Here is a 17,572-nt window from a genome sequence, read left to right on the forward strand (position 1 = left end):
TTCTTTTGTGACAACGCGTGTGATGTTTCACTGAGAACAATGGGATGAGCAGGTAAATGTAGTGTTGAGTAAAAAAAGATGCTTTCTGGAAAATGAAACGTTTTCAACAGTAAGAGGACACTTTTTAATTTGTAACTGACTTCAATTGTAGTTGAAATTTGATATAGACTGCGTCTAAAACTAACAAATTCACATTTTCAAGTTTCAATCAGATTCAAATGCCAACATTCAATGTAATTTATCTTATCACAACCATATTCAGTTGATAAGCGTTGCAGCTCTTGCATCATAATCTGGAAAATACCACTTCCATCCACCTTCCCAAACAATGGCTCCAATCGGGTGTAAATCCGGTGAACTCCCTGACCCTGAAACCCTGGATCTGGATCCACCAGTTTAGCAACAAGGAAGCCTCTGACCAAATTCCCTTATGCCAGTTAACCCGCATATCTTGCCACCAAATGCAAAGTAGCTTACTAGACAAGCTACAGCAATACATATTCACAGTAGTGCTGCAGTTATTGGGTTGAGAGTTACACTTAAAGTTACACATTTCAATGCATCAGCCTTACTATGTAAGTTTTATTGGACTTTAATAGTTGTAATCCACAGAAGACAATCCACAAATGTGTACCATGATCCACAAATATTTCACTATCCACAAAAATGTATTTTTGTATTTGTGTTGTGTAAAGTCACATCCACAAAAATACAGGGCGATTTGCAAATACTCATAATTTACTCTGTAAACACGTATTTTAATTCCACATACGAATGTTATAGGTTACATTTAAAGTGATATATATATGCATTTATGCATCGATTTATCCACGTGGAATGATATTTGCACATTTGTGGAACGCTTCCTGTGGGTTTGTAACTTCCCTCCTGTATGTTTGGAGATTTTTGTCCAATTTGTACCACAGAAGATACATTTGTGGATTGTCTTTTCTGAACTATTAAAGTCCAATAAAGCTTCCATACCATGTGTCATCAAAATTCCCTTTACCGTTTATGACAACTTCCTTCACACATACCTGCACATATATCCGTACACGTCTCACAGAGTAAAACAATGCATGTTTGCTGATTGGAGCCAGATGACTTGAGCTCTTTGTCTCGGTGAAACTTAGCATTCAGTTAGTGAGAGGATAGGACTTTACTTTCATGGCTGTGTTATTTACATTTATTTGAATGGCACATGTGGAAACAAAGGGAGACTAAATATTTAGGCTAGATTCAGATACAGATACTTCTGCAGCCTATATAAGGCAGACATCCTCCTATTGTACTCAGCTGACCTGAACTTGTAAAGGTGAAGAGAGCACTAAATTGTTAAATATATATATTTTTTTTCTAATGATCCCCACAAGAGGAGTGGAGGAGATAACATCTGTGTTATTACTGCCACCCACAGGTTAGGTGCTGACATGATGATGGGAGTATTTACTCCACATGAGGCGGTTGTGTCAGTATTTGACCTTATCAGCAGATGGCAGTAGTGATATACAGAGCAATTGGAAAAAAAACTGACAAAAGCACATCATGACTCCAGATTACTTTATGTGCATGTAATTTCAGGGGTTTGCAAAAACTATCAACCCATTATATAATCATATAATCACCTTCAAGCATATAAAATACCATAAAATAATTAGCATAAACTCACTAAACTTTACAGCTGATTACCAGAAGTGATATGTAACAATATCTTAGGGGATTAGATTTGAAGGTGTGCAGTAGCTTTAGAGATGAGATAATCAGCAACATGTTAATTGGAGGTGTTTTACATCTCAGCTGGGTGTGGGGGACCCGTGGGTTCTTGTAATGAATATGTCTTAATTGTGGCAGGCTATTTGACATTTGAAAAAGTCCGATGAGTCCCTCTCATTCTTGACACCCATTTGCATTTCCATCTTTAAGGTCAAACGGGTATGAATAATACATTAAGGAGGTTCTTAAGCTCACAGCCAGCCATACCTATCTTCACAAAGGCACCAGCTGAGTGTTGCTAAGCTCGGTGAATGTTACAGAAACAATCAATTAATATCACTTTGGGAAACCACATGCGAAGTAAATGCAGCTTCCTGTTATTAATGGGAATATAAGGTCACGAGTCAATGGAAGATATAGGATCAGCCTGTTAGTTTTATGTAGTCGACTTGATAATGTGATTTTATTGTGTGCATTTAGAGTAAACGGTGCTGTCGGGTGTGTTGCTCTTTTTTTTTACAATTTTAGTGACTTATCAACTGATAGTTCTCGGTGCAATATTACTACACACTATCAAAGGGTTAACCTGGAATAAATTCAAGATCAAAGGAAGGCCCAGAAAAGAACCTTGGCAAGAGATTGGAAGAATTTAATGAGCAAAAATTAACATGTATTAAATCTGACCTCGTGCTTACATGGCAGATGTTGAGTGGAGCAGCAACCAGATACGTTATTAGAGATAAACAGTGGCATGTTGCCTTTTGAGTGGAGCATGGGAACTTTAAGATAACACACCTTTTTATTCCATTTCAAATAAAACTGAGTAGAATGCTTTAAAATCCTCCGTGCTCATGTTTTATGTATTACGCTTCATTGATCAGATTGTGTTGTAATAATAATGATATATTTCATGGGATTTCATTCAATATGATACAACTTCAACAAGATAAAAAGAGGCATAAGCAGGAGAATGTATTTAATAAAAGAAGAAGCATTTGAAGCCATTCACTTGGGGGCTGAGTTTCATAATAAGGGTACTGTCTTAGGAGAATTGAACATTGCACTGGATGCATAGCCTTGAGGAGACAGATTTGCTGGCTGTTTTGACAACTCATTACCTATAATTTCACTGACGGATTGGTGAAGTGGCCCAGAGTCGGCAGCCGTGGCACCAGAGACTCTGTGGTTTGTGCCTGGAATGATGTAAGATATAGAGCAGCAAAGATTTATTATGGCTAATGATTGCTTAAAACAGAGCGGGGGGAGACTTGACAGTTTGGTGCCTCTGCGGGGCGAAACGGAAACACATCCTCAGTCCACCTGTCTGTAGTTTTAGGAGAAGCCTGTTTGAAAGAGAGGTAATGATAAATAATATCTGAGGAGTAAAATCCGAGATATTTCTGACAATATCAAGATCGTTATTGTGGCATCTAAGCTTGAAATCAATTAACCCAGACTCCCCCCTGTGTGCCTGGGGGTGCTGTCTACTCTCTGGAAACTTTTTTGGTTACATACACATATTGAATGATCCAATCAGCTCAAATACTGTTGAAAAATAATATTTCCCAGCTCTGTAGATCTCCCTGTGGGTAAGATCTTGAGGAGAGGAGGTAGGGTGGGTGTCAGTGGGCTCGTCCAGGCCAGTCCCCCCCCCCCTGCTCTGACATAATTGGTCCATCCCTGGCACCACTCCTCATCTCCAAAGCCACCAAAAACTGTAACCTACCTTGTGTATTTTTCACTAATTGAAATGCCTAATGAGGTCCCAGGGGCTCCATCCCATTACCTCCGAGTTAATTAAAGCCTAAGCAGTGTGCCAAACGGTGAATAAAGATGCAGTAAAAGTGCAAGAGGAACAGGGAACCCGAGCAGGGTTCGGTGTGCTGGGATGGGGCTGACCTGCTTTTTTTTGTCATTGTTGTGGGACGCTATATTCCGAGACGGAGCAGATGTCTAGTATTTTTTTATTTGTATTTTATTTATGACTTCAAATTTTGTTTCTCATTTTCCAGTGTGGTTAGCCTAATTCTGCTTTATTAAACATTAAACTCGCACAGTAAGGTTTTTATGAAAGCAGAACACAAGACTAAAAAAATGGCAGGTGTTAGGGACTTTTATGCAATTTCAGCTGTAATAAAATTATACTGCTCATTAAATCGACATTTGTAACACCTACAAAAGGCAGTTATCGACTTGTTATGCACTGTGGTCACTAGTCTGAGATATTAATTCCAAACCGCATTACCTTGTTAAAGAAACCTCTCTTTATTAAATGACAAAAACATGGGCTGACAAAATGTGAAAAAACAAAAAGAGACATTTCTTTTAAGAAACAATTTCAAATGTTTATTTAACATGTCAAAGAAAGGGGCACACACTCGTGAATTGAAAAGGGGGGCTGCAATTATTGGCCAGTACTATGACTTAAATTTAATACTAACATTAATCAGGTTTTGGCTAAAAAGAAAACATGTTTTTTGTTCCTTTTTGTTTTTATAAAGAAACGTTATGTACATTGGTTCTTTTATACAAGAGGTTCATTGGATAAATGCATCAAAAAAAAGAAACCAGTTCTGCAGTAAACTTTACAAAAAATACATTTTGTTTTCATTGAGAGATGTAGAAAAGGAGACAGTCAAATATTGACCAATAATATTTCTTCCTTTTCATTATTTAGAAAAAAAGCTGTTCTAATACCTATTTTAAAGAAAAGCAATATACAGCACAATAAATGGGGGGGAAATCGCCATTGTGGATTCATTCGGATTGTTTAGTAACCAAGGAGAGGGGCTGCGACTGGAACAGGGCATGATGGGAGTGAAGGGCTGCCTGATGGAACGGGGAAGGAGGAGAGAGCATGGAGTGGTGCAGGGAGGTGAAGGGGATTGGCCGGGTGAGGATGGGTGTAGTCGGCTGGCTACCTGAAGTACCAATTGGGATGGAGAGGTGGGTATGGGAGGAGGAGGAGGAAGAGGAGGAGGAGGAAGAAGAGGATGTAGATCCAGAAGCCTTCCCAGCTAGGGAGAAGTGGTGGTGGTGCATGCGTCCCTCCGGTTTGGTGGTGAGCGACAGCGGCTGGGCCTGCTCGGAGTGAGTGGCGGCGGGGGCGGCCGGGGAGGCCAGGGCTGCAGAGGGAGTGGCCGGCGAGTCCAGCATGCTGCCGTGGGACGACGCCGGGCTGTCGCACATCTTCTCCGAGGGCAGGTACTGCACGCACTGCTTCTTGCTTCTTATCGAGAAGTCTGGGGGGTGGGGGGGAAACAGACGAGAAGTGAGGAAGCTGAATTATGGATCTGCTGCTGGCTTCAAATCTGGTTCATGTCCCTCAATGCTGCCGGTGACAGAAGTGATCGTCAAAAACAGTGAAGACGGTGGCAGTGAAAGTTGTGACATGTTCAAATCAACTCGAAAAAACACAGTGAAACATGATGTTAAACATATTCAGATGGTATGCGATCATGATGTTAAAAAAAAAAGAACATTACACGCTTCACCAAAATGTGCACTGAAGTGTGGAAAGATCTCTAATTTTGGGCACATTACGGTGGTCATTTGGTTGCACGGCAACAGACATACCTGCCACTATTAGCACTGAACCTCATAAGCTGCTTGTCAAAGTGTAGAAGCAGGGAAAGAAGTTAGTAAGTGTTAGTGAGGGAAAGAATCCATGCAGGAAAAAGGTAGATAAAAAATAATAGAATAAAGGTGCAGTGTTTCAAATAAAACCCTCAGTGTTAGTTTCTACAGTTATTATTTGTTATTCCAGTTTGTGAAAGGAGGAAAAGACCTCTTACCTTCTGGTTTTGAGTCGGGCTTATTGTCTCTCTTCCTCTTTTTCCGCTTTCCCTGCACAGATCAAACAATGCTGTTAAAAAAGTATTCATAGTGAAAGTAAACCACTTTACTGACATCGGTGAGATTACTATAATTAACTGAAACAGTCATATTTGACTGAGCTTGGTGAGAAAAAAACAGTTTCTAACTTCCTCATGATGATTGAAACGTGCTACTCACATAGTTGTCTCGTGCTGACCACCCTGGATAGAGCTGGGAGTGCAGTTGCCTCTCTTTTCTGGCCAGCTCGTAGTATTTGGCTTGTTCCTCTCTTGACAGGGAATGCCACTGTGGGCAAAGACAGAAGATATCAAAGGATTGCTAAACACACACACATATAGTTATAAACTCTTACGCACATCTGTGCTACTTACCCGTCTCCCAAGGATCTGGTTGATGGCGGCGCTCTCTTTCAGAGTGCACTCCGCCACTACTTTGGCTCTCATCTCCTTCATATACAGCATGAAAGCATTCAGAGGTTTCTTGATATGGGGCCTCTTGTCCTCCTCTTTCTTGGGAGCAACGGGGGATTTCCTGCTAATCCGAAACATTAAAAAATATGCCGTTAATAAGCCGTGAATGGCGGAGAGGTGCTGGTGAATTAGAGCGAACAAGGGGAAATATTGTGCAGCGACGACAGCAGGTTTTGAAAAGATTTTATTTGAAACGTTCTCTTACGCATGCATGGAGGGGCTCATGTCACAGGGCTCCTGTTTGATAGCCGGGGAGACGATGGCGGGATGGGGAATGCCGGTCTGGTGGAGGCCGTGCGGAGGCGGAGACACCATGTGAGGGGAGAAACGGCTGGACACCAAGCTGTGAGGGAGACAGGAGGCGACATTTTAACAGTCGGGTTTGAAACTCTTAGACCGGATGCAACATAAGCATGTGCGAATCCTCTGTTAACCTGACGAGAAAAAAGGTTCAGCTAACTTGGCACCTTCATAACCGCCCCGCCTCGCCCTCCGGATAAAATTCACCATGCCTACTGCGTCCGTCTAGACTAAATTCATACACACACAATGAGTTACATGCTCGTTTTTTGTTCAAATAAAGACTTTTTCAAAAGCCCCTTTATTCAGCAGTGGCTGGAGAAAAGTGGAGTGTGTTGTTACCATGACGACAGCATGGCCGTGACACCTGAAACCACTTTCCTTACCACGTTCCAGGGAGCGTTCTGACAGCCGTCCACACAGAACACCTTTACAAAAAAAGTGTCTTTCCAATTGTTAATACAATGGAGCATTGTAATGAACAAGGGGGGAATTAAGCTCCATATCCCTCTATCACACACGCTCGTTAAGGTTAGACTGGAAAATTCCTCTATTTTAACATGTCACACAGGCTGTCATGAGAGACAAAGCACAATATATAGCCTTGTGCTCGCAGTCATCAGCTTCACCTTATGATTCACGAACCCAGAGTTCACTTATATACACACAGAGGCTTATTTAACTGTCGCAAACACAACATTGGAGTCCAGGTTCACACAGAAAGATGGTTCAAAGCTTGTTTCAACTCCTCATTCAATATTTACTATCTCACTGAATATAAAATCTGGTCTAGTAAAGTAAAGTAAAAAAGTAGTAAAAAAAAAATTGTGTAAATACATGAAGTCTAATGAAATATCTGTCATTAAGAACTTTGCTTTATTTTCCATTTTTTTCTTTATACCACTTAATAATTCATGCTGTGTAAACAAGGAGGTGCCATATCATCCCCTCGGTAATAAACCTATACCGACTAAATCTGTAAACATCCCACTTAGTCCCTGATGAATAACTCAACGCTGCTCCGAGCGATGGCACGCAGTCAAGCTCCACATTTTGAAAATAATGCTCCCATTAGCATTCACGCTATGCAGTCGTATTTATGTTACCTACAGTATGTTGCTGCCTTAAGATTTTATTCCTACTTTAATTCATATTTGCTTCTTTTTTTACTGCGTTACCACAATTTTAAATTTATATTCTGATTAACAATGTCATTTCAAATTCATAATAAAGTTGAAATAGTGTAAAAACTTGTTAGGTGTGCTGCGATTGTTGTGAGTCGGTCTCAGGATTGAGCTACACATCCTATTGATCACAGAGACCCTTCTGAATATTTCATCTCGTACCAACACCGGAAGGCTCGCTACAAATCTTTCCAATTTTGGAAAGAGGGTCAGAGAGTTTAGTCTGATTGGACGTGTAGGTTCAGATGAGCTTTGATTTGTCGTTATTGATTCGCGGCCCTTTCATCTCTGCGGTGCGTGCGTGTGTGTGTGTGTTGTGGAGTGGCTCCGAACATTGGCCTGACCACGGAAGTTTAGCTCCGAGAGAAAAGACAGGAGAGGAGTGCTGAATGCCAATAACGCCTTCCCTCTATTTAAGAAGCTGAACTTGTCTGTGATAGACTCTGCAGTCCTGACACCGCTGCCTGCCCGTGATCTGACAATTTTGCCAGAAGTGGAAAGTGTGTTATTCAAAATAAGTGCTATTTCTGTAAAATGTTGCCAAAACAATGCAAATAATGGACGTTTGAAAAGTGCACACCTGCCATTTATTTTACCTAGTGTTTAAAAAGGCAGGAGAAATGTGATTACAGCATGTCATAGAGGCAGCAGATATTAGATGTCTCCCCTTTGGGAGGGTGGGGGTGTTGCCAAACATGATCCGCTCACCTGGACATGGATGCATTCATTGCTAGCGCCGGATAGGGGTGACGGAATCCCCCCGGAGGGATGGAGTACATGTGCTGGCCCTGCCTGGGAGACAGAGGGAGACAGAGGGAGAAAGGGTGAGCGAGAGCTCCAGTGTGAGGTGGATCAAACACAGCTGACAGCTAACCCACCAGCACTAATCCTCTACTCATCAACTCAAATCCCCCGCTTGTGGAACAGCACCGTTGCAATTGATTACGAGAGCCGTAGCAAAACCCATAAATGTTCATAAATTCCTCCCGGTGAACCCAAATGTTTAAATTTATTATTGTTTTGATAGCGTGCACCTGCACTCAGACAACACGGTAAAAAAAAATCAGACATTACTTTAGACAAAAATGTCATCCTTTCCACCGTTTCTTCTTGCTCCTTGAAAAACAAATTTTATGTGCTTTCCTAAATCTTAAAGCTGCAGTGGGTAGAAATGGAGCAAACATGATTAAAAAAAAGTTATTTTTATAAAACGGTCACTATATCCTGACAGTAGTGCATGAGACTGAAAAAAATCATGTGCCTATGTGTCCTCCGGTGCTCCTAATGGCATCTGCAAGATTTCACAGACCGGAAAAAAACAACCAATCAGAGCCGAGCTGGAGCCTGCCGTCTCTGAGCAGCTGTCAATCACTCCTGAGCTCCAATCAAACGGTCAAACTAGGCAGCACCGATCAAATATGAATCAATATTCTGTTACTGTAATGCATATTTCTTGCCTTAAATGTTTTCAGAATCATCTTGTAGTGTACTGTTTAGCTGTAAAATGAGAACATTTGTGACCCGGCAGCCATGTTGAGATCAGTTGAGGAAATAACAAGCACCGCCCACCAGCCGGAGCACAGCCAATAGGAACGCTCTCTCTCTGAAATGACCTGTGATTGGCCAAAGTTTCCCGTCACGGGCTAGATTTTTTAAAGCCTGAAAACAGAGCCATGAGGAGGTGCAGTAGTCTAGTTATCTCTCAGAACACTTGAATTACAATATGCTGAAAGGTTATTATGGTAATAATAGTTTTTTCCCAATGATGCCAAAAACGTTTTGCCTACTGCAGGTTTACTCGCTAACATCAGTACTTTAAAATGTGGTGTGATTTGTAACTAAGAACAAAAGACATCTGGCCGAGTGGACAGCTGGAAATAAAAGTGACTTACTGTGGCATGAGCCAGCCCAGAGGGTGTGCGATGGACCCGACAGCACCAGGAGACAGCGGGTAGTATGGAGAGAGCTCCGACGGGTGAGGTGTCCGAGGAATACCTGCAGGTGCCACCGACAGAAGAAACAAGCTTTTAATATGCAGCGCACATCTGCTGAGGTGACACGCTATTTACACAGAGGAGTCATTTAAAACAATATTTAATGTCTCGGAAAATATTTGCTATCATCTTCGTCATACTTTTGATACACCACCCAGAATCTATCTACCTGGACAGTACAGCAGCTGTGGTGAATTCACTTTGGGGATTCCAATAGTGACCAGTTTTCAAGGTGGAAAAAAATAACAAAATGTCCACAGAAACTTGCTCAGTCCGTTCCAAACTGAAACAGTTTTTCCAAAATGTGTTTAAACACGCTGTTTCCTTTTCAGACTTCATGACCCTGCCGAGCTCATTAGCGTGTGTGTACGTGCCTCCTGGTTTCTGTGGATGTTTCAGTACTTCTTTTTTAACTGTGACAAGCGGTCACTATTTGAATCCATCGTAACAGACGTGAAATTATAAAAGCTGACTAAAGCCTCTGACAAAAGTGAAAATATTTACAGCCACTTGTCAAGATTACTGACAGATTTGACGTGGAATAATCAGTATACAGTGAAGTGAATCAGTGTCCATCCGTGTGACATTACCTGTCTTTGGGTCGAGGATCTCTGGGGAGAGGTGTGACGGCGGCGTGCCGGGGGAGAAGTGTTCATTGCTGTAGGTGATGAGGGGCGTCAGAGGGTGGACGTGGTGGGCATGCTGCACCACTGGGACTTTATTGGACTGTTGATGGAGAGAGAAAAAAAACAAGAGAAGAACAGACACAAAGAAGTTATGAGCTGTGCAACAAGTGTCTGACACATAACATTTAAAGCCATTCTGCTTGTGGCTGAAACAATCATCCCACAGTGTCTACCGCACATGATTTCTGTTGCCCATTGTTCAAAAAGAAATGCATGGTGTAAATAGGCCAATCATGTGTGAATGCCCTCTACGGTAAACATCGCATCAGTCTGTGCGTGTGACCGGCCCTGTGATGCAATCTGGACCGGCACCAAGGAACACTAAAAAGCCCTGCAGACTCATGCCAAGACCATTACGGTCGTTTAGCTGAGGAGAGAACTGTTTGTTCAGTCCAACAAGAAAAAAACAACGGTGCCGCCAAGTCCAAAAGTCACACCAGCGAGCCACAAACAAACACAATCAGGCGAAGGTAAACTGACTACCTATAAACAAGTGGAGACATCATCTCCCACTCTGTCTGACAGCAAGGGATGAAGCAGACGCCCATGGGTGGTTACACACTAGAATAACACTGAGGGTTCTGTATAACTTAAGGTAATGCGGTGTGGATCTTTATTTCAGCGTTACTTTCACACACAGACTCCAGCATTACAGCTACAACGAGGTTGATGAAGACAATAATAATAACCAGCGTCTCTGCTTTCATTAGGCAGCGCTCAGCCTCGCAGTCATTTCCCCTGGCTGCCTGGCTGAATAGAGCACTTGTTGGCTCAACTTGTCACATGGGAGGGTCAAGGGGTGGAGGGGGGGTAACGGGGGGAGAAAGGAGTCTTGTTCCTCCAGGCTAACCTTTCTTCAATATCCCTCCCCACCCCCCGTCCCAACCTCTCGTCTCTCTCCAACGTGGTCTGCTGGGGAACAAGGTTTGCATTGAGACTTCTGTACACTCTCTCGCTTCACGCTGCTTAGAATTGTTCCAAATCTTTTGCTTTTTTTTCTGCCACTTTTTTTTTTTTTTTTTTTTTTTTTTTTAAAGCAAGGTCCAACCTTTTTTTTTCTCCTTTTAAATCTTTAGCAAATTGGTTTCTCCCGTGTCTCAAGCTACGCTTTGATTCCGGTAATGCCAGACGGAGTGAGGAAAAATATTTACTGGTGTTAAACACGGCTATATTAAGATCACTTTGCTCGGGAGGACTTTTTTTTTGGGCTTCTCCAGAGCATATAAGGTCAATGCATATGATGATGATGATGATGATGATGAGCAGAGAAAACACAATTTCACACAACACAGAAAAGGCTTTGATGAAGCTTCGTGGCAGGAATAGCGTTGACCCGCTGGGTTGAAATCCCAGGTCCCACATGTCATGTATATTTGAGTTGTGCTTTGTTGTTCTACTTAATGTACAATATGCCTGGATTTTTCCCTATATTGTGAGGGCTGTTTGAGACCTCTAGACCTGGGTGCCAACACATTTTGGGAAGCACTTCAGTGAGAATTTCCAATGATGCCTATTAATTATTCATATCCTGGAATACACCAATCGTGTGCTCTACACATATTTCTAAGTTTGAAGGCACTAGTTTCAACTCCGGGCTGCCTCTCAGCTCAGCAGCCCCGACAAAATGTGGAGAGAAATGGAGTACGCAGGTTGCACATATGCAAAACTATTCTGACCTGTATACTACCTGCCTGCCAGAGCGTCTCCGTTAGGAATAAAGATGGCTACTTCATCATGCGACTTCCTCTCTTTAAACATTTTTGAATGAAATCAATCAAAATCAGCTTCATTTTCTAAACCAATTTAAATGTATTGAGCTCTCCAGAGCTCTGAGAGCACAACATGTGGTTTTGTGAGACTGAAAAAACTAGACTAATGGCTCAATCATGAATTAAAACTAAACACTAACGAATCAATGCCTTCTTTCACCTGCTTTATGTGTGGAGGTAATATCCCTCTCTAGCCCACGAGAGCTCCGTACGTCTGGTTTCACGATCCACAAGCAAAGTGTAATAAGGAAACCACAAGGAACATGAGCCGTGTTTTAAATATAAACAACATCTACGTGATAGGACGGATAAAGGGCAACCTGGAACCAGATGGTATCTACATCGACAGACACACACTTTACACAGACGGGCTTGTTGCAAACAAGGTCTGCAGCGGTGCGTAGCTCTCAGCTAAGCAAGCAAAAACAGCCAGAACTGGTCTTAAGAGCAGATTGGACATAGTAACAGGAAGGTTTAAAGAGGAAAAAAAACACTGCAAAAAGCTGCTGAGCCGGTGCAGAGAAAAGATGTCTGTCTCTTAAGAGGGTTTGAAGCTAAAAAGGCCGAGGTGGCAGTACCTCGCCTGGCTGTCCAACTTGGAACGGCGCTAAGAAAAGCACAGTCCTTGGTCAATGTGGGTGGAGGGGTGGATTTCATTCAAGCAAACATGTTTTTGGATCCTGCACATCTGAATTGAATTACTAGGCAAACAGCCGATGGGGAAGAGAGCTTAGAACAAACTGAATAACCCCGCAGCTTTGTGTGTCTTTATGCTCGGTGATTCTGGGTGGGAGGCTCAGAGGCCTTTCAAAACGCCAGGAAAGACGGGGTGAAAAGAATGCCTGGCATGCTGAGAAATCCAAGCCTTGTTTGTCAACGGCAACAGGAAGCGGACGTGAGAGAGGGGACCGACCGTGTCGTATGTCTTTAAAATCAACCAAAACTATGCCATTCATCACAGACAACGTGTGCTTTTGCGTGCTGGTCATCGCCTATGAAAGGGTCAATGTTTGGGAGTAGTATTCTGGCTTAAAATAATACAGGGCTGAACGGTGTCATATTACTGGAGTGAATATCCCCAGAGGTGATTAAATAAATTGAGAGAGCTGTTAACCAAATCAGCATATATGGACACAAACATGGGAGCTAGTGTGGTAATAAATATTTGTAAACTGATATTATGCTCTAGTAAATCTGCCACTAATGGTGTGTAATTTCATGAACTCATCCTGCGCTCCTAAAATCTCCACGTTTCAGAGTTTGACTGGAATAACAGGTCTGGTTCCTTATTCCATTTCTGAAGAGGATCTTGTCTCTGCAGTGGGCCCAGCAGGACTGCAGACCTCAGATCAGTATTCAGTTCAGTCCTCCCAAAGCCTTTGATTTCATGATGGATCCCGGTTGTTCACTGCCTAATGCAAAACGAGAGAATCTCACCGGACTCCCAACTCAAAGGTCTGTTGGAGGAATATGGGTCGAAAGCAAGTGTACGTATCTCTTTGGGAGAAAAGCAGATTTTCAGTTAATATTTATATTTAAAATGTCGTATTATAGCCCCGAGAGTTGAAGATTGCACTGGACACATGCGGCGAGACAAAAGGCATCTGTGGAATGCAGCTCTAGACCTTAAACCACTTCAATTCACTTAAACAATTCTGTGACTAAGTGACTTATGACACGCTGACAGGACCGCATCCCTCCATGCCTTGATTGCTTTAGACGGCGCTAATACAATATTGAAACAAAGACGGCGATTCTTGCGTCTCTGTCAAGTGAAGATCAGCACATATTTGAGCACCGGGTGCGCCGTGATCTGATAAGTAACCGAGGGACGGACACCTCCGGTCAGTTCCACCTCATTAGAGAGTCACAGCTCCGTCTAATCCGGAATAACAGTACCAGTCAGTGTAGTCGGACATGACACAGAGAATAGGCATTATGGACAAATTACTGCAAGTGACTGAATGACCTCAGAGAGGGAAGTACGCAGCCTTGACATCATTATCGGCCGAGTGTTAATGACTGTGAACCGGTGCGTTGTGGAAAATGAGGAGACGCACATGATTCAGACAGCAGCGCTACCTCTTCTCTCTTCCTCTCCTCTTATTTTCTAGTCTCCTCCCCTCTAGTCTCCTCTCTTCCTCTCCTCTCCTCTCCTCTCCTCTCCTCTCTTCTCCTCTCCTCTCCTCTCCTCTCCTCTCCTCTCCTCTCCTCTCCTCCTCTCTGGTCCAGCTCGGCCACTACTGATGGGCTGACATGATCCCCATACTGCATCACCTGGCCCTGCAGCGCCTTTGATGTATTATTCATGAAGAGGCAGCCCTCTGAACACAGGGGTCTATATGGGGGTTTTGGGGTGCTGCTGAACGTATGTGTGTGTGTGTGTGCGTGTGTGTGCATGCGCATGTGTGCGTGTGCTCCCTTCTTCCCCGTCCTCCCACCACACCACCACCACCATTACTACCAAAAGCAATACCAACTGAATGCTAAACAAACCTGTCTGTTGAATAATTGAGGATCTCAGGCCAGAGCAGGCTCCGATTAGCATACGGGCCTTATGGACCCAATCTGCACAGCGACACGACGCTCTTTCCCTGGACTTTGGTATCCGGCGATGTACGCTCTGATTTTCTATTTGACATCCTCTTATCTCCTTCCACATTGCCAGAATTAGCAGACATGTCAAAGTAGCTCACCAACAACAATTGCATCGATCTCTGCAGAGATGATATCACTCACCAAAAAATCAAAATACCAGCATTGTCTGCATGCGGAGGCTCGCCAGCGGATGATTTATTAATCTGCAGAGGCACTTGACTGAGCAGGCCTATAACTAATAGACTGTAACAGCCTTATCAGTACACTAACATTATGCATAGCTGACATGCATATAAAATGTACATGCGCCTACAAGCAGATCTTGACAGATATTCCGATCCGTGCCAGTCGATCATAAAAACAAAACAACCATGTCAGATTTAACACATGCTTGCAGAATGACTGCAGGAGCACAGGTCTGCTCCAGGAGTCCCTGCTGGTGTCTCCTCTCCTCGGGTCTCTCTCCCTGGCTCCTCTTGGCCCTGGGCAGTAATCCCTGGCCCCCCGTGTGTGCCCATCCGCTCCCCCTTCTCTCATTAGTGCAGCGTTGGGGCCTGGGGAGCCTGCAGGCCTGGGGAGCCAGCCTGCTGCTGCTCCCCCTCCCACTCTCCCTCTCTCCCTCTCTCTCTCTCTCCTCGGCTGGAGTAATGAGCACATAATCAGCCTGGCTCCCTGTCAGCAGCAGCACACCAGAGGGGCATGTGGGCTCCTGGCCCAGAGTGGAGGGTAAGGCCGCAGCGGGGTGTTTCACTCTCCTATCCTCCGTGCCCAGGGTGCGCCGCACCCGGTATTAGAGCTTCCCACCACTAAATCAAATGACCCTCTAGTCACAGGTCACCAGATCAAGCACGGCGACTTCCTTTTTTAGTTCACATACTGAAAGCTGTTACACTTTCAATGAACTTCCCTACCTTTATACTGCTTATAAAAATGAAAGTATTACACAAGTTCTATGTTATCTCGTATTCTCTTTTCTGCCAAATGATGTGTTTCATTTGAGATGTTTGGGCTTGGACTGCCCATTTATTAGAGCTTGTCAATTGCAATAAAAATAGTAAGATGATCATAATAAACAGCACTGAAGTATCGACTTTAATTCGAAACCAAGGCACAAAGAAGCCTCTCTCCGTGCTAACATCGATGTAGAACCTGAGTAGCTATTTATAAGCTCCAATGTGCAGATATAAAAGCATTTTGAAATATATTTACAATAGAACAAACGTTGCAAGCTTGAGGAAAAAGCACATATTTAAAACGCACAAAAGTCAAGGCTACTTATTATTCCGACGACGTGAGTAACATTTCTCCCAGTTGGATCCCACACATTCTCAGTGTTCTACAATGTTTCTTTCTGCATTGACTTTTCTGGTTTAATGACGTTCAAAGAAGATGAAGGCCAAACAAAAAAAAAAAAAAAAGAAAAGCACCAACACAGAGCCACATGAAAAGTAGCAGCAACCACTGAAGGACAGAACAGAAACAAACCAAACAGAGAACTCAACCTCAGTCAATGCGCTTTCATTTCCTTTAAATCCAACTGCTATTATCCCACTCACTGTTTTGATTTTTTCTCTGAATGCTGTTTCCCTGCGCTGAGGATTCACAGATTAATTCATAATGTTCCACATTGTCTAAACCACTCAGAATCAGTTTTCCTGCAACATAACTTGACACAGTAGCTGCCGTGTCCCACAGAAAAATCAACAGGGTCACCGGCAGGTCAGCATTTATTCTAATAGATATATCTAATTGGTTTTTATTGAGACTTAAGTCAGTCCTGGATTCCCATGAGCAAACTGCATCCCTTCGCAACAATTCCCCATTGACTGCGCTCAATGAGGACTTTGTCATGTGCATCGCTGCGATTATGGGATCCAGCGAATCAACCGCAAACTCAGCGAGCACATCGAGCCAGGATATGTAAGGTCAAGTGAGCTGAGTCACAACGGCTGTATTTACTAAAGTGCAGTGACAGTGGCGTTCTGCTCCACGCACTGTTTGACATGACTTCCCGAACCAGAAAACACCCTGATACAATCAAGCAGGTGAGATGCCAGATAGATGCTCGTGTTTTCAATCCCGAACACACGTCCCTTAGCGAAGCCACAAACCAAACAGGTCCGCTGAGGCCCCGCATTGTCTAACCCGAGTGAGACACCACGATGACTAGTTCACACCTGTGTGGGAAAGTTCAAGAATGGCGAGGAGGTTCGACCTTGAGAGATTTATGGCGGAGTTATTGTGGTAAAAGACAGACAGTGTGTTCAACAGTTGGCCTGCGGGTGCTGTAGGGGTTGTGTGGGGGAGGCTATACACAGATGGATGGATGGGAACCAGTAGATACATGCAAACTATAACTTCGTTATTGTGAATAACCGCATTATGCTGAGTGTTTGATTAAAGCATTTATAGGGTTCGCAGTAAACTGATTCCCCCAGTAAGATTACATGATTTGCTTGATAATTAGGTTAATGTACCGTAGGATGTAGCCCGGAGGAAACATCTTATTAGTGCCACAAAATAAGGGAAGCAAAGCGGTGGGACACTGCTGGTGTTCACACAGATATTTTTGTTTCCTCGTCCAACCAGCCATGTTGCACTGTTGTCAAACACACTTTTCCTGGTACTCTCCATAATGATTTTTTTGTTTTGAGTGTCTACTTACTAAATGCCCCGGTGTTGGAGAACGAGAGTCTTTTAGTCCAGATCCAGGGACGTCCAAAAGAGGCCATTTCATCTGCAGGTACTGCGGGTGACAGAAAAGGAGCAGAATTATACAACAGAACCAGACTCACTACAGGGAAACACATCAAATATACAAGAATGCATTAAAAAAGTAGACATGATATACTGTAGACGCCAAAAAGCAAAAGCAAAACTCTCTAATATTTACTGTTACTAAATCGTCTGGACTGAAGCGTGCAAAAGTGGTATGAATGGTGTCAAGCCCGCAGAGATCTCCGGCAGACACCTGTACCAGACCCACATCGCTGCCGGAGTCAGACAGTGAGTTCTGGCACG

The 17,572-nt window shown here is 43.3% G+C and overlaps 1 protein-coding gene across 2 annotated transcripts in view; it reads right to left on the minus strand.

Annotated features, from left to right (window-relative positions):
• Window positions 1-4,036: 4,036 nt before the first annotated feature.
• The window catches only part of tcf7l1b (transcription factor 7 like 1b), a 32,267-nt gene continuing 18,731 nt past the window's right edge, over window positions 4,037-17,572 (minus strand). Inside the window, exons 4-12 of one of the 2 annotated variants that reach the window (XM_037778253.1) lie at window positions 17,217-17,297; window positions 10,089-10,224; window positions 9,397-9,499; window positions 8,213-8,296; window positions 6,226-6,363; window positions 5,922-6,084; window positions 5,728-5,835; window positions 5,508-5,559; window positions 4,037-4,955 (exon numbers count right to left, since the gene is read on the minus strand). In XM_037778253.1, coding sequence (XP_037634181.1) covers window positions 4,471-4,955; window positions 5,508-5,559; window positions 5,728-5,835; window positions 5,922-6,084; window positions 6,226-6,363; window positions 8,213-8,296; window positions 9,397-9,499; window positions 10,089-10,224; window positions 17,217-17,297 — 1,350 coding nt within the window. In that variant the 3' untranslated portion in view covers window positions 4,037-4,470. The remainder of the gene's footprint in view (window positions 4,956-5,507; window positions 5,560-5,727; window positions 5,836-5,921; window positions 6,085-6,225; window positions 6,364-8,212; window positions 8,297-9,396; window positions 9,500-10,088; window positions 10,225-17,216; window positions 17,298-17,572) is intronic. The other variant, XM_037778254.1, reaches the window with a different exon arrangement.

Source organism: Sebastes umbrosus, chromosome 8 (genome assembly GCF_015220745.1).
Source record: "Sebastes umbrosus isolate fSebUmb1 chromosome 8, fSebUmb1.pri, whole genome shotgun sequence".
Taxonomy (NCBI): Eukaryota; Metazoa; Chordata; class Actinopteri; order Perciformes; family Sebastidae; genus Sebastes; species Sebastes umbrosus.